Below are 27943 nucleotides of genomic sequence, written 5' to 3'. Positions count from 1 at the left end.
AGAATAGCCAATCTGGTCTTCCCTGCTGTTGCTGGAGGACCCCAGCAGAGGTGGGACGCACGGGCACTCACACCCCTCCACTGACAGGGCGGGGTTAACAAAGACATCCTTTCTCCACAATGTTCGTGTGTCATTGGAGTTAAACAGGATTAGCAACAACAACAACTAGCCTTGTTCTCCACTGCCTTGCTCACTGATGCCTGGGCAAAAGGAGTGCAAAGTGGGTGCGTGTCGCAGTCTTTACATAGGGGTCAGTGAGTCATAACTCTGGGCGGAGGGCACCCAGGCAGGGTGGGGCAGGCCTGGAGCAGGGTGGGGTCGGGCAGCTGGTCCCAGACACTGGAGAGCTAACACACACATTCATTACACAGCTTGCCACACTGAACGAAAATCTCAGCAACACTGGAATTCTCAGCAGCGTTCTCCTGGACAGGCCAGGGCATCCCGTGGGATGCTGGAAGGTCAGCAGCTCGCAGCTGCCGCTAGAAAGGCCTGTTAACCGGCCCGAAGTGCCTAAGTGCAACTGTGCCAGTTCAGGGGTGCAGTCCCCCATTCTCTGCTCCCCACCAGGTTCGTGGCCTCCTCACATCATGGACTCCTCTTCCTCCTCGATCTCCTTGTCCACCTCGATGGCTGTGTTCTCATAGCTGGTAATTCCCCCGTATTTCCTCATGTGGACCATCAAGGGTTTGGGGGACTGGCTGCCGGCCAAGGTAGCCACGTACATGCCGGTTCTGTTCTCCTCCAGAGAAGGGCCCCAGTCCATGGCTGGCCGGCTGGCTTGCTGGATTCTCTGTGGTTGGAATCAGGAGATGAACAGGGGTGTTAGAGAATCACCCACTAAGCACTAAGGCTCAGCAGTGGTGACAGATCACCAGGTGAGCTCTTCATATAGTGCCCCACCACCCAGTGCACTGCACTAGACTCACTCCACAGCTACTGTCAGGGCATCAGAACCAACGGGGTCTGTAATCACATGGGGCACCAGACCGTCTCTAACCAGCCCACAGGGGGGGTGCTGTAATCACATGGGGCACCAGACCATCTCTAGCCGGCCCACAGGGGGCGCTGTAATCACATGGGGCACCAGACCATCTCTAACCAGCCCACAGGGGGGGTGCTGTAATCACATGGGGCACCAGACCATCTCTAGCCGGCCCACAGGGGGCGCTGTAATCACATGGGGCACCAGACCATCTCTAGCCGACCCACAGGGGGGCGCTGTAATCACATTGGGCACCAGACCATCTCTAGTCGGCCCACAGGGGGGCGCTGTAATCACATGGGGCACCAGACCATCTCTAGCCGGCCCACAGGGGGGGTGCTGTAATCACATGGGGCACCAGACCATCTCTAGCCGGCCCACAGGGGGCGCTGTAATCACATGGGGCACCAGACCATCTCTAGCCGGCCCACAGGGGGGCGCTGTAATCACATTGGGCACCAGACCATCTCTAGCCGGCCCACAGGGGGGCGCTGTAATCACATGGGGCACCAGACCATCTCTAGCCGGCCCACAGGGGGCGCTGTAATCACATGGGGCACCAGACCATCTCTAGCCGGCCCACAGGGGGGCGCTGTAATCACATGGGGCACCAGACCATCTCTAGCCGGCCCACAGGGGGCGCTGTAATCACATGGGGCACCAGACCATCTCTAGCCGGCCCACAGGGGGGCGCTGTAATCACATTGGGCACCAGACCATCTCTAGCCGGCCCACAGGGGGGCGCTGTAATCACATGGGGCACCAGACCATCTCTAGCCGGCCCACAGGGGGCGCTGTAATCACATGGGGCACCAGACCATCTCTAGCCGGCCCACAGGGGGGCGCTGTAATCACATTGGGCACCAGACCATCTCTAGCCGGCCCACAGGGGGCGCTGTAATCACATGGGTCACCAGACCATCTCTAGCCGGCCCACAGGGGGCGTTGTAATCACATGGGGCATCAGACCATCTCTGCTGCCTGGGGCCGCTGTGTGTTTGGATCATGCCATTAACGCATCGGGCACTTTGCTCACTGCTCATTGGTTCTCAGAGGTAAAGGCACTCTCAGGAGCTGTGTGATCAGCACCCACAGGGGCTGCCTGTCTGCCCAAGTCCTGCAGCAGTGGCCAGAGAGGAGCTCCCTCCCTGCAGACCTGCCCCTCAAAGGGCAGCTCAGCTGGGCAGCTCAGGGGTCTGAGCTGCTGTGCTCTTCCTGTCAGGTTATGGCCTGATGCACCTGAGGACTAATCAGCAGGGTGAGAGGCTTTGCGGGAGGCAGCACTAGCTTTGGAGCGGGACAGCTTCCCACTATTATCCTCACATCTGTGTGATGAGAGCAGCAGGGCTCAGGGGACACCAGCCTAGTGCAGGAAAATCACCACCCCCACCCACCGGAACTGCCATTGCTTTAATGAGTAATCACCAGCTCGCAGCTGCAAGCCACCAGCAGAAGCCTCTGCTTGCACAAGAAGGGGGGGGGGGGCACTCAGGCACAGAGGGCAGGGATTGGCTGAACCACCCTTCCCTTAAGGACTGGAGAGGTGGGGATAGCCTTGTCCCATGGCATGATGGGAAGGCAGCTCAGTATAAAACTCCCGTCAGTGGTCTAGTAAGCTGGCTAGTGGAGCTGTTTATGGTCTAGGGGGAAAGGGCTGGGGGCTCTGAATTAAGTGCCTGTATTTGCTATGGTTTGTCCTAGGGGCTGTGGCTCCGCGATGCAGTAAGTAGGGACTGATAGGGAGTTTCCTTTTATTTTATTAATCTGTATTAGAGATTGGTCCAAAGCAAGAACCCAGATTCATCCCTCTCTTGTGGCCAAAGCTGTCGAGAAGCCTGGATCTGGGTGTAGCTTTGCCACTTGAGCTCTCTCAGTTGTGTGTTTTTCCTCTGTCAGGGAATGAGGAAATTTACTGAAGGAATCAGACCTTCCAAGGATATTTACATGGTGGTATTTTGGGAGTGAGTCTGGTCATTGAACCTCAAGAGAGCAGGAGTCTGCCTCTCTTTGCAACAGGGCCTCTGGGAGCCTGGCTGGGCTCCACCCTGGCATGGGGCACAGGCGAACTGGCGTTCTGAGTGCTAATCCTACTCCCTAGGGGGTGTTTGTCTGTAGCCCAGAGCCACCCCTCTCTGCTCCTGCGCAGGCAGGAAGGGTGTGGGCTTCTGGAGTGTGTTAACGGAGTCAGAAAGGCCGTTGCTATGGCTCTGTGTTATCTACAACATGAATGTAGCTCCTGTCAACAGGGAGGGAGAATGCAGCAAAATGTACACGGGAATAGCCGAAACTTCAGAGCATCAGCCAGAAACAGCTGATCTGACTGACCCCAGCTACTGCTAAACCTGGCTATCCGAGCCCATCCCAAACACAGCCATGGCCCTTGTAGGAACATGTGCTCGGGTGCTGCCCAATGCCCAGAGAGGTTGATTTGGGGGCAGTACTGAGCCACAATGGGTAATGATTATTTGGCACTGCAGAGCCTTAAGCATGGACCCATTAAGGCTCAGCATTTGGACAGTTGCAGGGGAGCCTCACATATGACCCAGTTAAAGGCATTTATTATTTCTGTTTCTTCCCCTTCTGTTGTTCATCACCATAATATGATAAAAAGACAAGGGCAAAGTACTACACTCAGGAAGGAAAAATCAAATGCATGGCTCCAAAATGGGGAATAGCTGGCTGGGCAGCAGTGCTGCTGAAAAGGATCTGGGCTTATCGTGGGTCACAGATTGAATATTTCAACTGTATAATGTGGTGGCAAAAAAGGCAAATACCCCTCAGGGCTGTATTAACAGCAGTGTCATATGTAAACTGCATCCAGTTTTGGGTACCACGCTTGAAAACAGATGTGGAAAAACTGGAGAGAGTCCAGAGGAGAGCAGCAAAAATAAGACGTTTAGAAAACCCTGATCTATGAGGAAAGGTTGAAAGAGTTGAGCATGTTTAGTCTTGAGAAGAGAAGGCTGGGGGGGCATGTAACAGTCTTCACATAAACGGTTGCTCTATGGAGGACAGTGCTCAATTGTTCTTTATGTCTAGAACAATCAGTAATCAGCAGCTTAGTTTGCAGCAAGGGAGATTTAGGTTAGATATTAGGAAAAACTTTCTAGTTATAAGGACAGTGAAGTCCTGGAACAGGTTACCCAGGGAGGTTGTGGAATCTCCACCATCGGAGGTTTCTAAGAACAGGCTGGATAAACACTTGTCAAGGATGATCTAGGTTTACTTGGTCCTGCCTCATCCCAGGGGGATGGACTAGATCTCTTGAGGTCCCTTCTACGTTTTTATGATTCTGTAACTCAGGGAACAGAAAGGCTGTACATGGAAATCTGTGCCACCTCTTTATACCTGGCTGTAGATTCTGCCATCAGAACTTCACTTTCCTGAGGCAAATCTAGGGTGACCAGATGTCCTGATTTTGGAGGCTTTTTCTTATATAGGCACCTATGACCCACCACCCCGTCCTGATTTTTACACTTGCTGTCTGGTCACCCTAGGCAAATCCACTGATTTACACTGTTTTAATTGCATGGCCCACTACATTAATGTCACAAAACACGCTTAGAGCTGCTGGGCACTTCCCTTATGGAGGTGCAAACACACACGGGTGTGTTGCCTGCTGTCTGCTGTGCAGCGTGCACCAGGAATCCACATGCAGCTATCCCCAGACACGCTGCCTACGTGCCAAATAGGGGCAAGCTTCGGTGCATCCATGCCCACTCCCTGCACGTGGGCTGCATTCGGAATCTGTGCATAGGCCCCATCCCTGTGTGAGCCACGAATAGTGATATCACGATGTGTTGCCATAGGGCCTGGCAAAGAAGTGAGGCGGGGCCTGTTTCCTCTCTAGATAATCATTCCAGTTCTGCATCTGAAATACGCATGACTTTGTGATGTCGCGTGCAAACCACTAGAGGGTGCCACACACCATCGTAAATACACAGGACTATGCTGCCCTGTACACCAGTTCCCGGGATTCGTGGACAGGGAAGGTGGGATGAGAACCCATGCTGCTGAGGTGAGGCCTTTGCCCTTGCTGGGGCAGATGCATTAATCCATTCTGCAAAGGTTAGACAAGATAGGCATCCTGGGGCCCTCAACTCCTGACCAGGCAGAGCTGCTGGGGGAGCTAACAGCCCCAGCCCAGCCGCGGTGAGCCTGGAGAGCGGAAGGATTGCCCTAGACAGGCGGCCGTGAGGTAGCCCAGTCTGACATGGTGCTCAATTCTCAGCCCTCACACTGGGAACAGCCCCAGGAGCCGGCCCCCTTTTGCCCTATGGCTCGAACGAAGGCTCCAAAATGAGCAGGAAGGGGGTTGTCTGTTACCCAGCAAGAACCAAAGACCAACATTTCATGACAGAGAAAAACAGTATCTAGCAGTGGGGAGAGCCGGGGGATGCAGCCAAGGGAAGAGATGCCCTGGGGGGGTAAAATCCTCTCCCTTTTTACAGGCTGCTGCCACTTACCTCCCACAGCGTCCCTTCTTCTCTGAGCACCGCGACCACCATCCCTGTGGGGATCATCAGGCAGGAGAACAGCCCCATCAGGATGCCCAGGACCTCGGCCCAGTATGGGAAACGGTAACTCCCATACTCTGAGGGCTGGTACTTGACTATATTGTACACTAGCAGGGCCTGCAACACAGGGAGAGAGTCCAAGGGATGAGTCCTTCCTGGGGCTGTGTGACCCAAGAACCCCTCAGGGCCAGCTAGTCAGGGGGTTACAGGAATGACCTGATTCTGGGATGCACATTCTGGTTCACCAACGTCTCTCAAATGATGTCAACAGAAGAGCAGCACACAGGAAACAAAAGCCATGGGGGGTTATCCTGTCTCTGAGGATAGACAACAAACTCTGGGGGTAGAAGTCACAGAAGACACCCCTTTATCCTGCCCCTAGGAGGTAAACGGGCAGTACTATGGCATTCATGAAATGAGGATCGCAGCCCAGCTGGGCTGAAGATGTTGCAAAAGGCTTTGGGTGAGAGAACATTTCTTAGACAAGAGGCTAACCTGATAGTTGAGGTTAGTCTCTAGAAAACGAGCAATGATTTTGTTTCCCATTTCCTGACTCACAATCACTTGAATCTTGGCGCTCTGCTAGTAAATGCATTGCTGTTTTCACTATCAGTGTATCTCAGTGCGGTGGTGTGAAGCAAAGTGCTGGGCCTGAGTTGAATTGTACACGCTGTTGGGGGTACTGTTCCTTTGGGGATGGCAGACCTGGTGTTTCTGGGAGTGTTCAGTGGAGAAGGGGCTGAACGCTATGGGGAAACGCTTCAAAGGGGCTTGGGAGCTGGGGCGCACTTAATGTTAACCTGCAAGGCAAAGCTAGGGCTGGCATAGCCCAGAGCACAGCGCTTGGGTGGCTAACAGGCTGGAGATGTCAGGGAGAAGACACCCAGTTAAGCACAAGCAAGACTCTCTCATGCTGGCAGCAGTGGGGTAACACGGTGACTCCCAGATCTAGCTACCCCGAGGACCGTCACAGGCTGGCATCCCAAATCCTCTGAAGGTTTCTCACCCAAGCCCAGCCCTAGAACTTAGTGACACCCCCCCCCCTGGAACCTGGGTTCCCCAGGCTGAGATGGGAAGGGGCTACATAGACCCCCACCAAGACAATGCAGGTTGGAGACCCATGCTGATACGAGGGTGCAAGGACCATTCCATCCTGCTGGCTGAGGGAGAGCCAGGCGACTTGGGAAAGATTTTGTCCCAACGGGACTAATCCAAATGGTGCTGAGACCATGACAATGGGGCAGGGCAGAGTAAGGGAAGCTCAGCAAACGTCGGCAGGGTCACACCAGTTACCATCATCATTGCCGGGGACAGGAACATCCAGCAGGCTTTAAAGTACAGCCCTGGTTGGAAGCCCAGCATCATGTGAATATCTCGGCAGAACCGCTTCATGCCTAGAGAAAGGAGGAGGAGATGGCATGAGAAATCAACCAGCAACTCTAGCTGCAGGGTCTCCTGGCGAATCCCCAGGCTCCACTGAGGCACCCCACCTGCGGTGTGAGCGCAGGGATTGGGCTGTGTCAGCCACAGGGGCCGAGAGAGCCAGCAAAACAACGGATGGGTTGTCTCCTTCCGTATCACGTGACTTTCTCGGGTCTGCTAGGAGAGCAAGGAAGGGGTTAAACTTAGCTATCCGCTACCATTGTGACACAAATGTCTCCGGCTTGATCTGGACCTTGCATCCAGCTGCACTGACACCTGGGACGCAGCAAGAGCCTGGAGCTGAGGTGTCTAGCCCTCTGCCATGGCGTTCATCTGCACAAGCTGGAAACAACACCTCCTGCTCCAGTTCAGACACCCACTGAATCGATAAGTTTCTCCTCCCCAGCTCTCTCTTCCATGTCCTTGTTGCTTCACAAGCTTTTGCATGAACCGCTAGATGTCTCACCACATGCCCTGCTCAGGAGAGTCCATGGAAGCCAGTTCCGCTTACCATAGACACGTGTCACCACCAGGCAGGTTGTAATCACCACCACCATGAGTCCAAACCCAGCACTATAGTCATCCAGCAGGACTAGCCAGTACATCCCGCCCTGGAGAGAGAGAATCACAAGCAGCCAGACCCTCAGGGAAGGACCCGTTATCGCCAGAGCTGGTCAACAAGCTCCCACCCCTGTTCCCTGGCCTTTCGGGATGAATTCTCTTGTGCCCCTTTCCTGGTGACATTTGGGAGGCTGAGTTTTAGGGGCCTGAATATTCATGGGAAGCGAATGCCAGTGTAACCATCCTTTTAGCATGCTCGTCCAATCAGGGGACAGAAATAACGCCACGCCACACATTAGATCAACTGCAGCTTGGATTTTGAATCTCAAATACAGAAATACTCACAGCGAAATGTTAATAAACATGGGCTCTGCTGACTGGATACATTATTTCCTGCGAATGATTCACTCTCCTCTGATATCACCTAGCCTCTCCACTCCCACGGCCCTATCCAGTGGGACCCTCCATCCATGTCTCTTCCTGAGCCCTCTCCCACTCAGTCATAGTCACTAATGATCATGGAGCTGACAAACATCCCCCTGCAAATCCTCAACTAAATGAGCACTCAAACGCCAGTCAAAGTCGACTCTGACAAGCTGGCCCGTGGGACAGATTGCCTACCTCTGTCGTGAGAATGAGCCCCATCAGGTACATGGCGATACAGACGATGGCTGAGAAAAAAGCCTTCTTGGGCCGCAGGTAATAAGGAAACTCATCTGTCACTGCGGTAACAATGGTCTCCATGAAGGCAAACTGCACATACGGGAAAACAAGCCACCCTAAGCCCGTGGGCTGTGCGCTGGGGAGGGCGTTAAAGGACTTGGGTCGCCATCTTGTGTCCTTACCTGGCTGTCCAGGCCCAGAGTCAGCAGCATGAAGAAGAAAAGGAAAGACCAGAGTGGAGAAAGAGGAAGCATCGTCATGGCCTGGGGGTACACCACGAAAGCCAAGCCGGGACCTAGGGGACAGGCACAGGATGGGGCAGTGAATGGGATCGGCCCCATCAGACACAGCTGTTACCGCTGGGCAGGCGGAGGGAGTGTGCCAGCCCAGGCAGGGGGTGGCACCACCGGGGCAGGACGGAGAGGCGATCTACCAGAGCAGGCAGGGGGTGTTCCCCTGTGTGGGATTGAGCAGAAGCAGGCAGGGGCCGGCACCGTGGGAAGGGGCAGGAATCCAGGCTTTTTAATGCTAATTTTTTAGATAAAAGGTAACAATGGCCTTTTCTTGATCAGCAAGAGTGTCGCGTAGCGCACGGCAGGCAAGTAGAGCTCCCAACAGCGGGCACCTCGTCCCCTCCCGCCTGCCTGGGAGGTCTCCCCCCATCACCCACGGCGCAGGTTTTCTACACAATTGTACGTTTCCTGCATCTCCCCAGCAGGGGGCACTGTACGGGAGGCTACACAAGGGGGATGAGCCCTATAGGGACGCACTGGTTGGCGGGAGCTCCCAGCCTCCCCCAGCTGGAGGAATTGCAGTAGTATGGGCTGCGGCTGGAGGAGGTCCCCGGTACCTCAGTTCTCCCCACTCACTGCAAGAACGTAGGGCTCCAACAGCTGGGAGGGAGCCAGCGCGGAAACGGACATTAGCCCTTTGAGAGGGGAAGCTGACGGATCACAGTCTCCAGAAGCCACTAGAGCGGGACTCTCTGCCCTGCCTAGTTCGTTATCGACCCGCCAAGACCCTGAATGAGACAGCTGAGTATGATGAATGCCCCACTCCCCCCAAACCCACTCGTCTGTATCAAGCTGCCATTGCTACAACAGGCAGCGTTGGATTGTGGAGCAGTATGGTTCTATTCAGCCTCTTCCCCCGCTAACATTCCCCCATCTGCTCTCCAGGCTGGTTATTGTTTCAGTGCTCTGGCCTGGGTTTGGAGAGCTAGGCTAATGCCCACAGCTGCATGCTCAGGCTCTGTGTGTCCTGCTTCATCCCTCCATGTGTCAGAGCCTCCCCTCTGTAAGTAACACCATCCCCTCCTCCACCCATGGCCTCTGGGCAGCGCCTGGTCCCACTCCCAAGCCATCTCTCTTGCATGGCAGAGTGAGGAGCTGGCATCACACCACCAAACCACCCTTCTCTTCCTCTGGGCGTTCCTTGCGTTCTCTGACGCCTGCTGTGGTTTTGTTTCAGTGTATGACCCCTCTGGTTTCACAGGTGTCCAAGGAGACGTATGTCCCACCTGAGCCCAGATTCCTCCCTGGGGCTCTCTGAGTTGGCTCCGGCTGGTTTATCAACCTAGATCCCTTTGTTATAGTCCTACCAGACCGTCTGAGACTTGGACAGCAGCCTGGACTCATTGCAAGGGAAGGAGTGATGGCTCCCTGCACATGGGAAAGGATAAGGGCCTGACGACTGCACCAGAGGCACTGCTCTGTCTGGGGCGTTCTGCCTGCGCTGGGAGGGGGAGAAAGAAAAACGACCGGGAAACAGCCACCATTAAACGCTGATTTCAGCCCCACTAAGTGGCCACCTAAACTGTGCTCCCAAATCCTGAATTTGCGGCTGGACACTTAGGTGCCTGCTTCCCCGTTTTGCCCCGGGGAGTGCCCATTTGTGCACGTAATGAAGGCAGCTGCTTCTGGTTTCCAAACCATCTCCAGGAAATGGCAACTCAGAGGGAGCTTAGGCTGGACTCATGGATGGGGAGAGGGAAGACCTGGGTTCTAATGCCAGCTTGGCCCAGCTTGCGTGGCCCACTATGTTCCATTTTCTCACCCACCAATGGAGGATAAAACCGCCCCCCTTCGTAATGTGCTTTGAGCTCCTCCAGGGAATGGCTCTTTATCTGTGCAAAGTCTCATGGTGATTATTGTTTTAAACTATCACACCTGAGTCCCCTCTACATACACACCCCGACCTACATACATCCCCATGCACATGCATGTATTCCCCCCCCCCCCACACACACACACACGTACCCGCTTACACAACAAGAAAAGAATTATAATGTTTTGGTCTGACCTGCTTTTGCCACTTGGTTAACAGGGATGCCCAGCTCCTGCGACATGTAGCCCAGGACGGAGAAGATGGCAAACCCGGCCAGGATGCTGGTGATGGCATTGCCCAGGGTGACTATAAATGTATCCCTGCAGAACAGATAGCAGCTGATCTGAATGTGTCCCCACCACAGCCCGAAGACACAGCACTGCTGAGAGCTCACATGGTTTCCAGAGAAGAGAGAGGAGGCAGCTGCTGACTAGGGAGGGGCACCAAGGAAAGACCCACTTTTGGGGCACAAGCTGGCTGTCTGCTCCGAGCTGAGATGGGTTCCCCAGTTAGAGAGGGGACATTCTCTTTTCTCTTTGCCAGAGTCTGCATTCAGGAGCCTGTGGGGAGCTGGACTTACGGAGAAACTAAAAGTGTGGAGACAACACTGGCAACTTCCCAGCCTGCTTTGGGTTTTTATTACTAATATCAGGGAAAATCAGTTGTCGGGGGGCAGTTCATTCAGCTGGTTCTCAGCTCAGCTTGGCTGTGAAACACCCCTGTCAGCACCCAACAAGGCAACCCGTTCCTCAGCGTCTGCTGGGTGCCAGAACCAGGCTAGGGAAAGCAGCACTCAGTGCCTGGCTCGTGCAAAGAGAAGGGCCCCTCCAGCATGCCTATGGGGATGTGGGTGTCTCTCCTTACAGGTTGCCACTAGGTTCCATGCATCCCTATCTTCCTGCTTGTTTCTTGCCTGCTTCCTTCTTCTTATCCACCTTATCCTGACCCGTCTGTTCCTTTTTAAAAGAGAGCTGGTGCTTACCTGTTGGTGTCCCATGATACGGAGCTCCCATTCCAGGAAGAGAGGTTGTACCTAACTCTAAGGACTCAGTTTGAACCCCTGAGGCTCACCTCCATGCCCTGTGTGAAGACTAGGAACCCACCTGTAAATGTTCTGGTGGAAGGTGTTATAAGACGCGAAAGTGAGCAGTCCCCCGAAGCCCACTCCAAGGGAGTAGAAGATCTGCAGAGCTGCCTCTATCCACACCTGGGAGGGGGACACAAGCAAGAAAGGAGTGCAAATCTCAGCTCCACTCTCAAGAAGAGAGCGCTTCCTGGGGCGGGATTCCCTCTGCTCCAGGCGGACATGCTGACGCCTTTTAACGAGCAGAACTCCACTCTTTGTCTGCATCGCCAACACTGATTCCATCCAACACGGGTCTCCTAGGGTCAAGTGAGTGCAGCTCCCATGGCCCTTCGCTTCTGGGCTTGCTTCACAGAGAACCGCCAAATGCTCCAGTGGACTCCAGCCCTGACCTGGTGGAACCACCCTAGGAGGGTGTTTGCAGTCCAGGCTTGGACTTCTCCACTTGCTCTGAAATGGAGACCCCGTCAGATCTGGAAGTACCCACATGGAGGAGGGAATTCAGTCTAGCTGCTTATTGATTACCCTAGGCTGCTCCATCAATGGGCCATCACCATAAGGGAGGGAGAAGGGAATCAGTCCAGGGGCTTCTCCACTGGCCTCCAACCCAAAAGCAAATGGTGGAGAAGAACTGCATTTGGCCTCTTTGTTCGTGCATGCTTGGGCAGGGCGTCCTGGGCTTCCTAACAGCTGCTATTCATGCTGCTGATGTGTTTGCCCTACTTTATGCTGCACGGTGAGATCCTGATTGCAGGGATCAGGCTGGAAATGATTTCCTAGGTTTTCTTTCCTACTTTCAAAGGCAGGAAATGACTTTGCATCTTGTTTGCATGCCAGTCGGCTGGTAAGAGTATTAATTAGAGCCACTAATAACCAGATTGACCTACTGTGGCACTAAACGTCCTTATACAATGGAAACTTTTCTTTTACACGCACGTCAGATTTGGGGACTTCTCTGCTTCACAGATCTGCTCTGCTTGTCATCATCACTTGAAAGCAGCCGCCAAAAGACTGGATCCCAGCTTGATCGAGGTAACTGAACCCCACTGTATATTAAAAGTGCCCTGTCCCCTTCTCACCTTGGAAGACAGCAGGTGATCAAACTGGGGTGTGAGGTAGAACTTGATTCCTATCCAGGCTCCCTCCAGTGTTACGCCACGAATGAGCAGCATGATCAGGATGAAGTAAGGGAATGTGGCAGTGAAATACACAACCTGCGGGAAGAGCAGATGGATCTCAGTCGAAGCTTCAGCAAGACCTTCTCTTACTGCACTGACGCACAGGGGATCTTTGCCCACCGGACAGCACCGCAATCACTTGCAGAAGAGGCGTTCCCTTTGGGGAGAGTCTCTGTTCAACTAAAAGTCTGCTTTATCTTGCACCTCACTGCTGTGTGGGTTTATGATCTGGGCAACACAACCTTGGATGGGTCACTGTGATGTATCCATGCAATTTACTGTGGCACACAGCCATGCTAATTTCATCGGAAGCAGAGATGTGTCATTAACTACATTCTAGCCCTGAATACTGGGCAGGCATTTGATGATCTGCAAACTACCACCCTCTCCAAATTGTGCCTATTGATAGCCATTATATTTAGCAAGAGAGCTAGTTAGTCTAATTGATATTTCCAAGATATAGATACACAACCACACACACACACAAATACTGTAGATCACGGAAAATGACCACTTAACGTCGCCAGGTTCATTCTCGTGAAGCAAAAGACGGGGCTGCGGGAGAAGAATGACTCCTGGTCTTACCTTGCCGGAGGATTTGACTCCCTTGAGGATACAGAGGTACACAATGACCCAGGAGAGCAGTAGGCACAGGCACAGATTCCAGCGGATTCTCCCAGGATCCCCGATCCCAGAGCTCCCTTGGATATGCAGAACATAACGACTAGGGCAAAAGGAGACCCATTAATAAACAGGAAGCATCCTCCCTTCAGCAATGTGCCAGGGACCAGCGCTCCTGTCTGAGATCCCATACTTTATGCTGCAGCATCTTAGCACCTGGATCTAGCCGTGACTCTGCCAATAAAAATGATACTGAAAAGCCCTTTACACAATGAGAGCCAAGGGTTTGATTCCTGGGTGGGAGGAGTGAATTCCTGACCACACGTTAATGAACTGAGAGGTCCCCAGGGAAAGGCTGGTTTTTAGCTTAATTGTCACAATACCACAAATGAACTATTTTGAACATAAGAACGGCCATACTGAGTCTGTCAATCTAGCCCAGTATCCTGTTTTCTGACAGTGGCCAATGTCAGGTGCCCCAGAGGGAATGAACAGGACAGGTCATCATCAAGTGATCCATGTCCTGTCGCCCCTTCCCAGCTTCTGGCAAACAGAGGCTAGAGACACCATCCCTGCCCATCCTGGCTAATAGCCATTGATGGATCTATGTCTACATAGGCTACATGTTCCATTCTCACAAGCCCGTGTAAACTAACCCTGCTGCTGGGTCACATGATCATTTTGTACCATGGGAGACTCCGACATGGCCAGAGAGTGCAGAAGTTCTTGACCTCGCAACTGAGAACGTCTCCCACACCTGCCCCCTGCCAGAATGGGCACTTGGGGTGGCATGAATTTTCTATGGCATGTTCACCCCAGTGTTTGGACCCTCACTAGCTACCAAGTGCGCTGTGCCTGGCCGGGTGGAAAGGGGACATTGCAAAGTGACATCCAGCGGTTTTGTATAGCCACAAAAGCTATTCACATTCCAGCCTTAAAGAGTCAAAGAAGAGAGAGAGAGACGCACACACACACATAGAGAATGACTGTGACTAAAATAGACAGTGGAACCGTCACTAATAGTCATCCACTAACCAGGGTCACCCATCCTATGTAATGGCCAGTGAAACTTCAGTCCCTGCCAGTGGTTAATCTCATCTGACCATGCGGCCGCCTGTTAGAACAGCCAGCAACATACCCAGGCCATTGGTGGCTAACAGGTTCCACTGAATCAAAAAATACACATGTAACAAAGTCTGATTACACACAGACCGGACCCAACCCAGGCCCCTCTTGCCATAACCACATGCCCCCCCCCCACCACCACCTAAACTACAGCTTCCTGTATCTGTGAGTAAATAGCAAACTGTTAGATAGTGGAGCTAGCCATGAGAAAGCGCCAGGATCCCAGGTGCTAAGCTGGCATATAACATAAACGACCACTGTCTCAATGCAGTGACGCAGTCCAGGCTATGGTGGGTGGTGGGTGGTAGGAGGGTGGTGAAGCACTGGAATGGGTTACCTAGGGAGGTGGTGGAATCTCCATCCTTAGAGGTTTTTAAGGCCCGGCTTGACAAAGCCCTGGCTGGGATGATTTAGTTGGGGATTGGTCCTGCTTTGAGCAGGGGGTTGGACTAGATACCTCCTGAGGTCTTTTCCAACCCTGATATTCTATGATTCTATGCTGGATAGTGCTGATGACAACAGCCCCATGCCTCATTATGCACTTTGAGAATGTGGGTACCCATCAAGCCATAGCCTGTGTGTTGCAGACCCATTGCCATGGTTCCTACACCAGTCTCACTCACTCCGACGCCCGCCCTGCTCTGTCCCAGTCTCTGGCTAGCCTCCTTACTTCCAGTACTCCTCGCTCGGGCTGACGGTGTTAGTGACGTTGAATGGGATGGCAGTATTCCCTGCCTTGATGACCTGGTGATCCAAGCAGAGGTCGGTGTTCCACCAGTTGCCGCAGTGCTCCCAGGGCAAGTTGCTCGTCAGGGACGCGAAGAGGTAGAAGAGCACGTAAGCAATAATCATGTTATAGTAAATGGCCACCAGAGAGACAATCAGGATCGTGCCCATCCCGACACCTAAGGGAGGGGAGATGTAAACATAGCTCAGTGTGACGTCAGAGAGACAACACCCAGTCATCTCTCCCAGGAGCTGCTTAGCTACTGCAATGCTACCACTGGCATCCTAGGGGCCCAGTCCTTGGTACAAGCAGACGAGCTGTTAGGAATCTAAAATGAATCTTAAACCACAGCCATGAGCTAGGTCAAAGCTAGGACAGACTGTGCAGGAAGGAACAATAATCCACCATAGGAGGGGATGTTGCATGAGAACATCGAGGACCTTCTAACAGGCTCATCGCTTTCCGGGCTCAGGCCTAGTGCTGAGAACTCTGCTCCAGCCACATCTTCCTGAGATCACTTTGAAAGCCACAGGCCCTGGAGCAGAAATGGGACAGATCTATGCAAGGGGGAAGCTGCCTCCAGAGAGCTACTCTAGAGTCCTGTAGACACGTGTCAGCCAGAGAGACCCTTGGCAGAACTCCCTTTCCAAAGCTTAGCAGTGGATTGGGGGTTTGCACTGGGTGAGAAAAGTGGCGTATATGCGCGTACAAATCTTATACAAACTTTAATTATTTTTATTTCTTAAATGAGTTTCATCTTGAGCGGTTTTTAAGTAACTTTTTTCTTTCAAGATGAAACTTTCAGAGCTGTGTTTGCCTTATGGCCCAGTCCCTGTATACACAGATTGTCTTATTTGCATGAAGAATGATGGCATCTGAGCATAAGATGTTCACGTTTATTTTTACTTTTGCTGATGGATGGACATTGAGTTGTTGCCTAGAGTCTTTTCAATCCGTTATTTTTATAGGATTTGGGGTCAAACTTTCCATAAAGTGGTGACTTAACATCATTGCAAGTTCTTTTCACCCAGACAAGGCCCTGTCAGCCTTCTCAAAAGTGATCATATGTTCTCTGTTTGATATTTGAAGGTGTGGAGGGCGGCTGTCACAGGCGTACAGTCTCTGTGGTAGGCAACCAGTGAATATTTTTTAAACTGCTGGCTTAAGCAGGGCTTTTCTCTAAATTGACATTAGCTGAGTATGACCTAACTCGAACCTGACTGGACCAAGCTGCACTGAAATTGAAATTGAAGGAAGGATCTCTGGCACTGAGGTAGGGTGACCAGACAGTAAACGTGAAAAATTGGCATGGGGTTGGGGGTAATAGGAGCCTATATAAGAAAAAGACCCAAAAATCGGGACTGTCTCTATAAAATCGGGACATCTGGTCACCCTACACTGAGGTTGGGGTTTAATCATTAGATAATAATTTTGTTTCAATGTCAAAATATGTAAAGAGCTCCAAGTTATAGATTCGATTGACTTTGGGGAAGCTCGTTAGTTGGGCTTTATAACGAAATGGACAGTCAGCTCCTTAGACGCTGCCTTAGGATTTATAAGGGTTGATTACTTGTTGCATTCATCAGATGATTTAACTAAATGATGATTTAATTACAATCCAATATTGAAACTAATGTGTTGCTTTACCTTTGATTTGATGGCTGCATTGCTTTATTCTTAGGTTAGTTTAATATTCATAACAACAGCTTAGCTGTGGGGATGTCGTCTCGATATTTCTTTTTGTGCAATAGTTGTAATAAAATGTATGAAACTGACACTGAGTCACATTTCTTTCTGGAAGTAAGGTGGGTCCAGAGCCCTGGAGGACCTGGATGGATAGATGCCAGCTAGTCAACCTAAAAGCCTGACAAGCTCCCCCTAATTAGCTTTTAGTTCTCACAGTTGCCTTAAAGATCAAAGGATGGCGATGCTAAGATGGGTCACTGCCAGCCCTCTGCTATGAGGGCAGGAAGAAGGAGGGAGGGAGGGCAGGATTGGGGTTGGTCACGTACCTTTAAAGAGCGGGCTTATCTTCCAGACTGCAAGTGGCCCCAGGCTGGAGAACTGGCCTAGCGAGAGCTCCATGAAGAAGATGGGGATGCCACATATTGCCAGCATGATGAAGTAAGGAACAAGGAAAGCTCCTGTAGGAGACAAAAGGGCAGGGCGGGTGAGACTGGAGAGTTGGTGCTGTGCCAGGAGATCAATACCGTTTTATAAAGCTCCTGAAACCCTGAAGCGTCAAAAAGTGCCCAGAACCCAAGTCTGGAAGGTGATGAGTACCCACAACTCACATTAAAGAGTCAGTGGGGGTTGGGATTGCCTAGGACCTGTCAGGATTTGGCCCTGTATATGTAGGGATCCCTCCCCCTCCACCCACCACTGCAATATGGTCCTCTCTGCAGAAAAATGCTGCTCCAGTGAGACTAAGCATCAGTTCTTAGGTCAAGGAGTCAACGACTGGGGGAAATTTCAGCAGGGAGAATGTAATTATTAGCTGCTGGAGTATGGTCAAGACACCAGGTTAGCACCCTTCCGAGTGTGAAAAGTTCGGGAAAGTTTCAGTGAGCAGTCACGGCCTTCATTTTACATCTCTTCTGCAAAGATGGCCCCTCCAACAGCAAGGCACCCCTCGGCGTCATGTTATCATGCTAGCTGGATGCTGACTCAGCGGGAAGCATGCTGCCTGCTGAATCATAACCACTTACTGCAGCATCCAGGAAATTTACTAGTGGTGCCCCAGAACCAGCTCTGACTCTGCTTAGCTTTCGGAATCTGGGGCAATGAGAGCTGGACAAACCATGCATCAGGAATGGTTTATTTCCTGTCCTTGAATTCTCTGCAAACAGACAGTCAAATTCTCCAGTTTATTTACTATTCCAAATTACTAGCAAATATCTCTCTGGAATAATTATTCATCTTCAGGCTGTTTCCAAATACCCTACTGTGAAGATATGTGGTGGTGTGCGGGATGGCCATATGATGATGTGTCTGTTCCTGGAATGGATGACACATGTGGTCAGACAAAAGACTGAATTTCAGGAGTCAAGTTGGCAATTGGCACTATTGGTTAGTTGCTGCATTGCAAAGAGTGCATGATGTTTGAGGTTTCACCCGTATTCATGCTAGGGTAGCCTATTCACTGAGACATTTGCAGGGAGTGATTGCACAAAGGGCATGCCTAGATGATGGAAATTTGTTCCGTAAGTGAGATGAATACCCATGGGAAATGTTTGCCAGGATCTACAGAGGTCTGGAATGGACTAACAGCAACGTGAGGTGGCTACAGAGGCGGTGCCAAAGACCAGGAGGGACTCATAGAGTTTAAGACTATCAAAGCCCAATCTTCAAATAGCAGGCCACTTGGGTGCTGTATTGTCACACACATACTGGGGGTTCCCAAGCATGCACTGTATATCCTTCTAGGGCATCATCAGATGACATCATTGTCAGTCCATGGTAAGCCACTCCTGTACTGAGATACCAAGCCTCACAGAAGTGGACCAGTCCACTGAGATAAATCCTAGGCTGTTTCTCCTGACTAGTCTGAAGAGAGACCCAGGCAGATGCAGGGAGACCATCTGAAAGCCAAGAATTTCCAAGTAACTGCAGATTCCCAACTAGGGTGACCAGACAGCAAATGTGGACGGGGTGGGGGGTAATAGGAGCCTATATAAAAAAAAGACCCAAAAATTGGGACTGTCCCTATAAAATCGGGACATCTGGTCACCCTATTCCCAACCCTGAGAGGGGAGAAAGGGACATAAGTGAGGTTTTATTCCGACATGAATCCCTCTCATTCAGGGGATGGAAGTGGTGCAACTGAGCCCATTAAAGAGGGGATGATTGATCATGTACCTCCCCCATTGGTGTAAGCTCTGTATGGAAACCGCCACACATTCCCCAACCCCACACAGTAGCCAATACAGGAGAGAAGGAAATCCAGCTTCCCGGTCCAGTTCCCTCTCTCTTCTGGGTACTCCATCTCCAGGTCCCCATCTCCTTGGTCGCTGGGGCTCATCAGCAGGTCTGGAATTATGGGCTGACCGAGAAAGAGAAGAAGGGGGAGGAGGGTAAGGGAGTTGGAGAGAGGTAGGCCAGGGACGAAGGAGAAAGAGAGAACGTATAAACGAGGGGAGAAGAACGTGCAGGCCAAGACAGGAGAGAGGATGAAATGAGGGAAGAATGACAGAAAGGGTTTGTTGTGGAAAGGGAGAAGGTGGAAAGGGAAGAAGTATGAGAAACAGGGTTAGAATTCATGCTGCCGAGTCACCAAGACTTTAATCCCAAGGAAGGGTCCCCTTAGAGTCCCCCATATGAGAGCAGGATGACACGATGATTCCAGGAGACCCTTGGCTGTCAGTTCAGTGCAATACTATCCCTTCTGCATTTCTTCCCACTCCTGGCCGAGCAAAGGAGTGCCATGGGGACTCTCCTTGGGTGGCCAGAACCCACCTCCCAAGCACTATCCTGCCTGCTTTTTCCAACCAGAAAATTCAGAGGTGATAAAGCCAGAAGGGACAATGATGAACATTTAGTCTGACCTCCTGCATAGCACAGGAGGACAGAATGAGAAGAATGGTCTCTGGACTGCCACAGACTGTGACATTCCCACAGAGCCATGCTGGCGAAAACTGGGGTTGACCCTGCTTATATCCCTTGCTGTGTGGGACGCTCCATGCTAAAAGTGCTGTACTTATTTTCCACGCTTTTGGCATTCCTGTTGGCTTGAGGTACAGTGCTTCAGTGATAACCATGTGCCTGGGGCCTAAGATCCCTTCCAGGCTCACAGAATCTGACCCCTGATCGGCAGAGTGCATGCTGCTATCACATGGCAGGATATTAACCCTTTCCTTTCTCCCCAGGATCTCAAAGCTATGCTGCAGCTCAGCAGGATTGTGGGGCAAATCTTAAAACACAGCTGGATTTGGATACACCCCAGATGTCTGGCTGTTTAGCTGGAGCTCACGTTCTTTGATCTGAAAGTCTGGCTGGATATTTGGCTTTGCAATGAGCTATCCAACCTTTCTGTAGCCAAAAAGAAGGCAGAGCCTTACTTGGGGGATTGGCTAGAACAGTGGTTTTCAACTGTTTTTCACTGGCAGACCTTTAAAAAAATTCAAATGGAGGTGCCGACCCTTTTGGCAATCTTAGACAAAGTCTGCAGGTCCCCAGGGGTCTGTGGACCACAGGTTGAAAACCACTGGGCTAGAAGATTAAGGCCGGTCCTTATTTTATCTGAAGTCACGTAACTGAATGACCCAACCTCCCTGAAACACCATTGCACGATGAGATCCCTGTACTGGTATGTCCCCCAGCAAGGGCTCTCTGCCACCCGCAGGCACAACGGACCAAATGTCACAGGGCAAAGCCCAGTGAGAGAATGAGGGGCTCTCAGCCTCTGCTGAGCTGCATGCTGAATATTCTAAGCCCCCAAGCTGCAGCTGTCTCATGCTCTGATCAGTGCTGTGATGGCAACGAGTCAGCAGAGGGTGTAATGGGACCACAGACAAACTCACTGGCCAGTAGAAGACACGCGGGTCAATGGCATCACTTGTCCTCCTAGTTCTATCCCCTCCAACATTTGTATTAGGCTCTTACAAGAAAGACCCCATAAGGGTTTGGGAAACACATGGGAGGAATCTGCAGGGGGCACCTGGTCTGTAGTTTAGAACCAACCTGTTTTCTGCACAGGGATGGAGATGGCAGAAGACCCAGCTGCAGCTTAGAACCCCTTGTGGTCTGCACCCCAGAAAAAAAAACAGACCAGCAAATAAAAGGTGGCTGGAAAGCACAGTGCTGCCCCTGCCCCTGACCTCGCCAAACCCGCCCGGCACTCAGACAGCAGCCCTCCCGGCAGGTGAAATGCTGATGAAGCCCCCCTACCGCCCTCTCTTCCATTTCCCGCCCTCTCTTGCAGCTGCCCTTTCCTCTAGCGCAGTGACTGAGCCACAGCTGCAAAGTTCCTGCTGCTCAGTTTCCATGGAGACGAGGAGTTGTTCAAATGGAGAAAGCATGTGTGATGTAGCCAACCTGCTCATTAAATACAGACCTGCCTGGTATGGGTGGGTTTGTCCAGATGGTTATACACCTATATGCCTTCCTAACATGTACATACATGCACATATACAGACATACTTACACACGGGCACACATCATACACACACATCCACACTTGCATGCAACACGGCCTGCTAAACCCAGGGATCTTCGGCAAAAATCTGTCCGGGGATTGGTCCTGCTTTGAGCAGGGGGTTGGACTAGACATCTCCTGAGGTCCCTTCCCACCCTGAGATTCTATGATTCTATGCACACACACAGACCACTGCGTCCCCCTATGCAAATACACACATATACAACATTGCCTTCTAGCAAACTTGGAAAAAATAGCAACCTAATACAAAGCAGCAGCATCCAGCAGTTTGGATAGAAACTCTTCCAAAGTCTCAACAAAAAACCCAGCCTGAAGAATTGAGACTGAGACCAAAATAGCATCACTAAAAGAGAAACAGGATGTTCATTGAAGACACCATTAAAAACTTACCAGTCTCTGCTGGAGGCCCCTATAACAATACAAGGGCTATATGAAAACCTCCAGAAATTCAAACTCAGGATCTCACGCAGCCCTGTTGGTACATCAGATGAGTGGCTTGAACACAGCACTGACCACATCAAGGAAGCCTTTCTGAAGCTGTTTAACAGCCTTCCGGTTCAGAGGCTTCCCTGAGGTATGGTCACAGACTAATTACCCCAATACACACAAGCAGAGGTGACGTTCACTCACAGAGGCACCTGGGTTTGCTGTAACACCAGCAAATTATTCTGTAACCTCCTTAATGAAAGATTTGACCACTAACAAAGTCATCCAGGAGGGTCAAGCTGGATTTCTCATTGAGAACCAACCCCCCTCGTCCCCAGCCACATCCTTACCACCAGAGAGCACGTTCACAAACGTGAGGACTAGTAACTGGGCAAGGGATCTGTCTGCTGTGTCGGTTTTGAACAAGCTTTGGACTCAATCTGGCGCACAGGGCTGAATCTCAAACGGGAAGGAGTGCCTCCATGTATGACCCTGTTAAATCCATAGACCAATCATCAAACATAACTTAAAAAGAAATAGCCCAAGAAACGGAAGCCTTCACGCAAGAAAAGGGAGCAAAACAAGCGTGTCACCTTAGGCTGACCTTTTCCATCATGAAAGATCTTGGAACTCCCACCAAACACCTCCGTGGCATGCAGGTGATCCGCTAGCACCTCTGTACGACAGTCGCCAAAGGCATTCACGTGACAGCTGCCACTGAGCTAAGCCGGACTCTTGCCCAATCCAAAATCAGGGACTGCACAGCAGAAGTGGAAGCCAGGGGAAAGCAAAGCATAGCTGGGCCCTGCCAGCGAGCAGTGACTGCAACCAATCTGGGATGGCGATGAACTCTCTACTGTCGTACACAAAATGCCAGGGAGCGGGAGAAAGAGATTCCCTCAAATTACTGCAAATAAGAAGTGCATTAGAAAACAATAAGGAAAAACGATGCCTAAGAATGCAGACACTGGGCAGAGCTGGCGTCAGGGGACAAAGCAACCTGCCACCGGGTCAAGGAGGACGAATGGACCTAGGGGTTCAAATCCCCACAACCCTGTGAAGCTCCATCCAGGGCAGATTGTACCTAGTTGGAACAGAGGCAACACTTGTATTATGCACCGTTAGTGAAATTCAATAGTGACACTAAATCTGCGCTGTCCGGGGAGAGCTGGGCTTCCTCAAACGTGGGACCCGCTTCACACAGGGCCTTTCAGGAGTTGTAGGGCCCAACGGTGCACGGCACAGGGGCGTGGGGTTGCATCTATGACTGCATGGCCCAAAGGGGGCCGGGGAGTGCAGCGGGACCTGATCCTGCAGCATAGAGAGCACTGCTGCCAAATGACACTAGCCTCACACAAGGAGAGAAGCTGGAGGATTTGCACCAAAGCCACTGAAATCAATGGCAGGGCTCCCATTGATATATGGGCACTGAATCAAGCCCTAACGAAGACGCCTGTAGCTAAGAACCTTGTGGACATACTGCAGTGATGATTAAGACTCTCTTGCCTCAGAAATGCCCATTCTCTGCCCAGGCCCAACCTCTTTCTTACCCTGGCACCTGTGAGTAGGGCATGCAGAGGGGCTCTAGACTTCTCTCTGCTCTGTGCAGAGGGCTATGCCGCAGGCTTAGCCTTCCTCACAGCTTGTGCAGCCTCCATTCGCTCTTGTGCTGGATGGAGCGCAGCTGCCTCGCACGTGGGCTGTGAAATATAAGCAGAATGGACACTGACTAGCAATGCCCCGGGGAGGCTTTAAAACAAGACTTGAGTGTAAGAGAGGGGTCGGGACTAGACCAAACCCCACATCCCAGCCCTCTCTGAACTTCCTGGGACCCACCCCAATCCCATGACTCTATAACGGGGCAAACCCAATCCTCAGCTCTGGCTGGGAATTTTGGGCCCATCTCCAGCAAAACCCAACTCAGACCTTTATGGAAACACTGTTAAGGAAAATCAGGTATAAAATCCATCGAGCGTGAGAGATGTCGTTTTCTGTTCCACCTCAACTTCCATCCATTTCGGGAAAAGACCTTAAACTCCCAACTCATGGATGGAAACTGGACCAAATCAGAGGGCAAAGCTCTTGAACTATCCAAGATGTGACCCCAAAGCCAACACAGTGTAAAACCTCCCAGCAATTGTACTCGGAGGAAACTTGATTTAAGAGACAACAAGTGTTCAAAGGTTCTAGGTGACACTGAACACAAGGGATTGTGGAAAGGTTAAAAGGCCTGATCCTGTTATCCCCCTGCCATTGAGTTCCATGAGAGTTTTGCCAGGATGGGGCCCAAAACATTCTGTAGCAAAACAGCATGAATAATGGGAAAAGCAATCCTGGAGACATATGTTTCCGTTTGAGCTGGTATTTCAGGAACTAAATGTGTCCCTGAATCAAAGTTAAAATGGATCTCTAGCAGCCGCAGTGATGGCTCAGACAGAGACTTTGGAAGGGGTAGAAAAAACCTGCCTATGTGAACTTTTAATGGATCTGGCAGTCACTTTGTCAGCCAAAGCGTGAGAGGGAAGAGCCCAACATAAGATGGACCCTGCACTGAAACATCAGAGGGAGCTGGGGGAAACGTAGAAAAACATCCTATATTGCACTGGGCAGCATAAAGGAAAAAGTGAACTAGGCAGAGACTTGCAATGGGCAGAGAATCATGAGTAAGGGGTGATTTTACTTTAGCTCTCTAAAGAGATATACACTACGCAGATTATTCCAGGGAAAACCTGTGGCAGGAGGTCAGACTAGAAGATCACAATGGTCCCTCTTGTCTGGGAATCCATGAAGCCAGGCTCAATTACAGATTAGAGCAGGAGTTCTCAAACCTTTTCATGGTGTGGCCTACATTTCAATAGTGAGATGATCTCCTAAACCCCTCCCCTCCCATTCCCAATCCTACAATGTCCCTTTGGTAGCTACAGGACAGTAACTCCTAAATGTCTGTCTAGCTATCTTTTAATGTGGATTGGCAGCTAGAAATAAAGAGGAGCCTGAACCGTGTGACTAGCTCATGGAGAATCGGTCCATCAAGGGCTATTAGCCAAGATGGTCAGGGATGCAACACCGTGCTCTGGGTATTCCTAAACCTCTGATTGCCAGAAGCTGGGAGTGGACAACCAGGGATGGATCACTTGATAACTGCCTTGTTCTGTTCCCTCTGAAGCATCTGGCACTGGCCACTGTCAGAGATAGGATACTGGGCAAGATGGTTTGACCCAGTATGGCCGCTCTTACGTTCTTAGCTAGGTCACATCAGTGGTCAACAGAGCACAGTGTGAGAACCTACATGCAAGGCTATAAATGACACCTATGGGATGGAACAGTAACGGCAGTACCGTACGTGTAAAAAGAGAGAGAGAGGTGTGGAAAGAGAGTGTTTGTACCTCATTCATTTACAGAGAGGGAGGATTTAATTTTCAGGAGATTGAACTGTCATTATCTGAGACAAAATCACTGAAGAACTAATTATATATATAACAATAAGCGAGCCTTCCACAAGCGCAGCGAGCGACGGCCAAAGCAGCCAAGACTGGTGGAGTGAGCATATATCTTGGTTTTACTAGGGAAGTCCTGGTTTTTCATAACATGTCCCGGCGTCTTAGGAACTTCTTTCATGGTACTTTAAATGTCCCACTTTTTCGGTTCAGCCATCAGGCTGCTTGGGCTTTTAAGAACTACGGAATATGTGGTCAAGACCAAGTTAAGAACATAAGAACATAAGAGAGGCCGTACCGGGTCAGACCAAAGGTCCATCTAGCCCAGTATCTGTCTACCGACAGTGGCCAATGCCAGGTGCCCCAGAGGGAGTGAATTTAACAGGCAATGATCAAGTGATCTCTCTCCTGCCATCCATCTCCATCCTCTGACGAACAGAGGCTAGGGACTAAGTTGGAATTCAGTCTAGCAGGAAGAGTCAGGCGGCATGAGCACCCAAAGGAGAGAAGGGAGAAGTAAAGCGGGCGTTCCCGACACATGTAACACGTTTTGTGATATGCTCAGACAGGCACTACGGTGAGTGCTACGCTAGCAGGAGCAGCCCCAGCCCACACTTCTTAATGAAGCGCGCTCTTCTCTTTCAAATGAGCGTTGGGGGTCTGGCGGGAGATCGGGGAGCAGGGAGCCATGGCAGAGAGAAGGGCTTGGTGCAGACAGAAAAGCACCACATGTGCCAGAGAAGAAACAGAGTGATGGAGAAGAGACAGAGCCCGGAAGCAAAAGGAAGAGGGTCGGGAGGAGAGACAGAGTCTGCGAAAGCAGGGCCTGAAAGCAGAGGTTTAATAGTAGGTTCCTAGGCTTTGAGTTCCAGAGGCGCTGGAGAGGGAGCTGAGTGCACAGCGCCCAGGGGATGACAGACCCCCTCAGGGCCCTCTGAACTCCCACCTTATGTGAAGGAAACTCCCTGCGTGAAACCCAATGTAGCCAGGCATTAGGGCTCTGTCCTGTCTGGGAGCAAAGGGAGGGATGGGTGGGAGAGGGCCCCAGTCACATTCGCTCCGTTGTTTGGTCCCCCCGGGAGGCAGGGGAAGAGAGGAGATCTGAGGGGGAAAGGGAGGTTTCTGGGGGATTGGAAGGCCTCTGAGAAAGGGGGTGCCTCGGTAAGGGGCCACGCGAGCTGAGGGGGGATTTGAAAGATGAGGCGGGGTGAGACAATGCCCACTTTATTTGAAACTATTCTGTGAAGAGCCCCTCAGCATTCTCTGTGTCTCGTTAGTTGGATTCATTTAAAGAGTCCCACCGGTTTCCCTCCAGATGTTCCCCGCACAACCTGGGAATGGCAAAGAGACCTGCAGACTGGCTGAAACGCTCTCCACGGTCCAGGGGCCGCAGCAACTTCCGCTAAAGCCAGAGCAGGAGAGCTCGCCTGGGCAGAGAGAAGGGGCCGCGGGGGGGGGGGGGTAAGCCTGCAGCTGGCTGTCCGTGAGGCTTCAGGGCACGGGCAGGGTCGCTGCCGAACCTGACAGGAATGTGCCCAAGGGCTGTGAATGGACGTTTCCCTTTCCTACGGGGGGGGGGAAGGGCATTTCACCTCAGATGCCAGACTCTCATCGGGGGCAAATGGAACATTTGTGCCCTTTTGTGGCCCTGACCCTGTCTGGGAGGGGAACTCCAGTCCCAAGAACTAGCCTGTGGGTGGGGGAGGGGCAAGTCTCTCTATCAGCAAGAAGTCCAGCTGCTGGAAACTGAGGCCAAGTGCAGGGGAGCTGGCCGGGACACGCCAGGGAGAGGACCAGTGCCATGGGCCCACATCCACACCACCCTCCTTGAGTGGTCTGAGGGGGTCACAGGAACATATTCTCATGCAGGCAGGGCCAGGCTCAGGGGAAGAGATGCCCTCCCATCCCTGATACACCAATGCATTTCTTTTAAATACATTCCCTGCCATCTCACAACGGACATAACCTCCCCACACACCCTTCCTAGCCACCCCTCCGTGCCGCAGGGTGGAAACTCCTCCAAGCAGTTTAGAGCTCCCTTAGGCAGGGGAGAGGCCTCGTCATTCACCCCAGAGCGCTCCATCCCCCTGAGTGCAGGAGCTCTTGGGAACCTTCGGAGAGCTGCAGTTTTACAGGGGTCCGTTACTTTGTCTGCCCAACGTGGAGAAGCCACAAAGGGTAGACGCAAGGGGAGGGGCCAAGAGAAGGGGGAGGAGCCAAAAGAGCCAGAGAGAGAAGAGAGGGGGTCTGGGGAGGATGAAACTGCTTCCTGATCCCAACAAACGTTGAGCACCTGCAGCTCCCAAAAGATAGCTCAGGCCCTACTCCCTCCCCAGAGCACCTGCGCCCGCCCCACATCCACTGCACCTGTCCCACCTGGGGTGCGATGCCAGGCGTGCGAACCACACAGCACCTCGAGGGACAGCGTGTTCCACCTGAGCGCCCACCCCCGCCCGCCCGCCCAGACACAACATGAATCATCCCGACGGAAACACCTGCTCGCTAGGAAAAGCATCTCGACAGCGAGGCTGGCGGGTGAACACGGGACCAGCCAATTAGCTGCGCAGCGCCGGGCGTCGATGTTTACTGAACTTGCTAATTAAAGAGAGTGAGAAGAGCTCGTTACGAAATGCCAGCCACCCACCTGCTTAATCTGCTACTGAGCCAGCTTTGGCTCCCAGGATCAGAAAACTCCGTTCTGCCCATTTGCAACGAATGACCGTTAATAAGTACACGAAACAACCCCCTTACCCCAGGGGGAGAGGAGATGGAGGATTGTGAGGCTGTACGTTAGTCCCCTTGACCTGCCTGGTTTGCATTAAAAAGGCATCCCCATGCTGGTCAGCCCCCTCCTCTCCTTCCTTGGCATCTCATTCTGTGTGGTTACAAATTGCTGCTTCCTACCTCCCGGAGATGGTGCTCCTGGACCTTCTTCAT

General features: G+C 51.7%; 1 protein-coding gene across 1 annotated transcript; it reads right to left on the bottom strand.

Annotated features, from left to right (window-relative positions):
• Window positions 1-58: 58 nt before the first annotated feature.
• SLC6A7 (solute carrier family 6 member 7) lies at window positions 59-27943 on the bottom strand. The gene is made up of 14 exons (XM_045026827.1): window positions 27911-27943; window positions 18848-19031; window positions 17002-17133; window positions 14933-15167; window positions 13102-13240; window positions 12418-12552; window positions 11358-11461; window positions 10450-10574; window positions 8331-8443; window positions 8107-8238; window positions 7436-7535; window positions 6796-6896; window positions 5452-5619; window positions 59-793 (listed from the first exon to the last, which is right to left on the bottom strand). The coding sequence occupies exons 1-14, from the start codon at window positions 27941-27943 to the stop codon at window positions 584-586; spliced, it is 1911 nt and encodes a 636-aa protein (XP_044882762.1). The 3' UTR covers window positions 59-583.

This window comes from Mauremys mutica, chromosome 8, assembly GCF_020497125.1.
Source record: "Mauremys mutica isolate MM-2020 ecotype Southern chromosome 8, ASM2049712v1, whole genome shotgun sequence".
Classification (NCBI taxonomy): Eukaryota; Metazoa; Chordata; order Testudines; family Geoemydidae; genus Mauremys; species Mauremys mutica.
The sequence above is the reverse complement of the archived record's forward strand: the minus strand, read 5'-3'. Positions and strand labels throughout refer to the sequence as shown.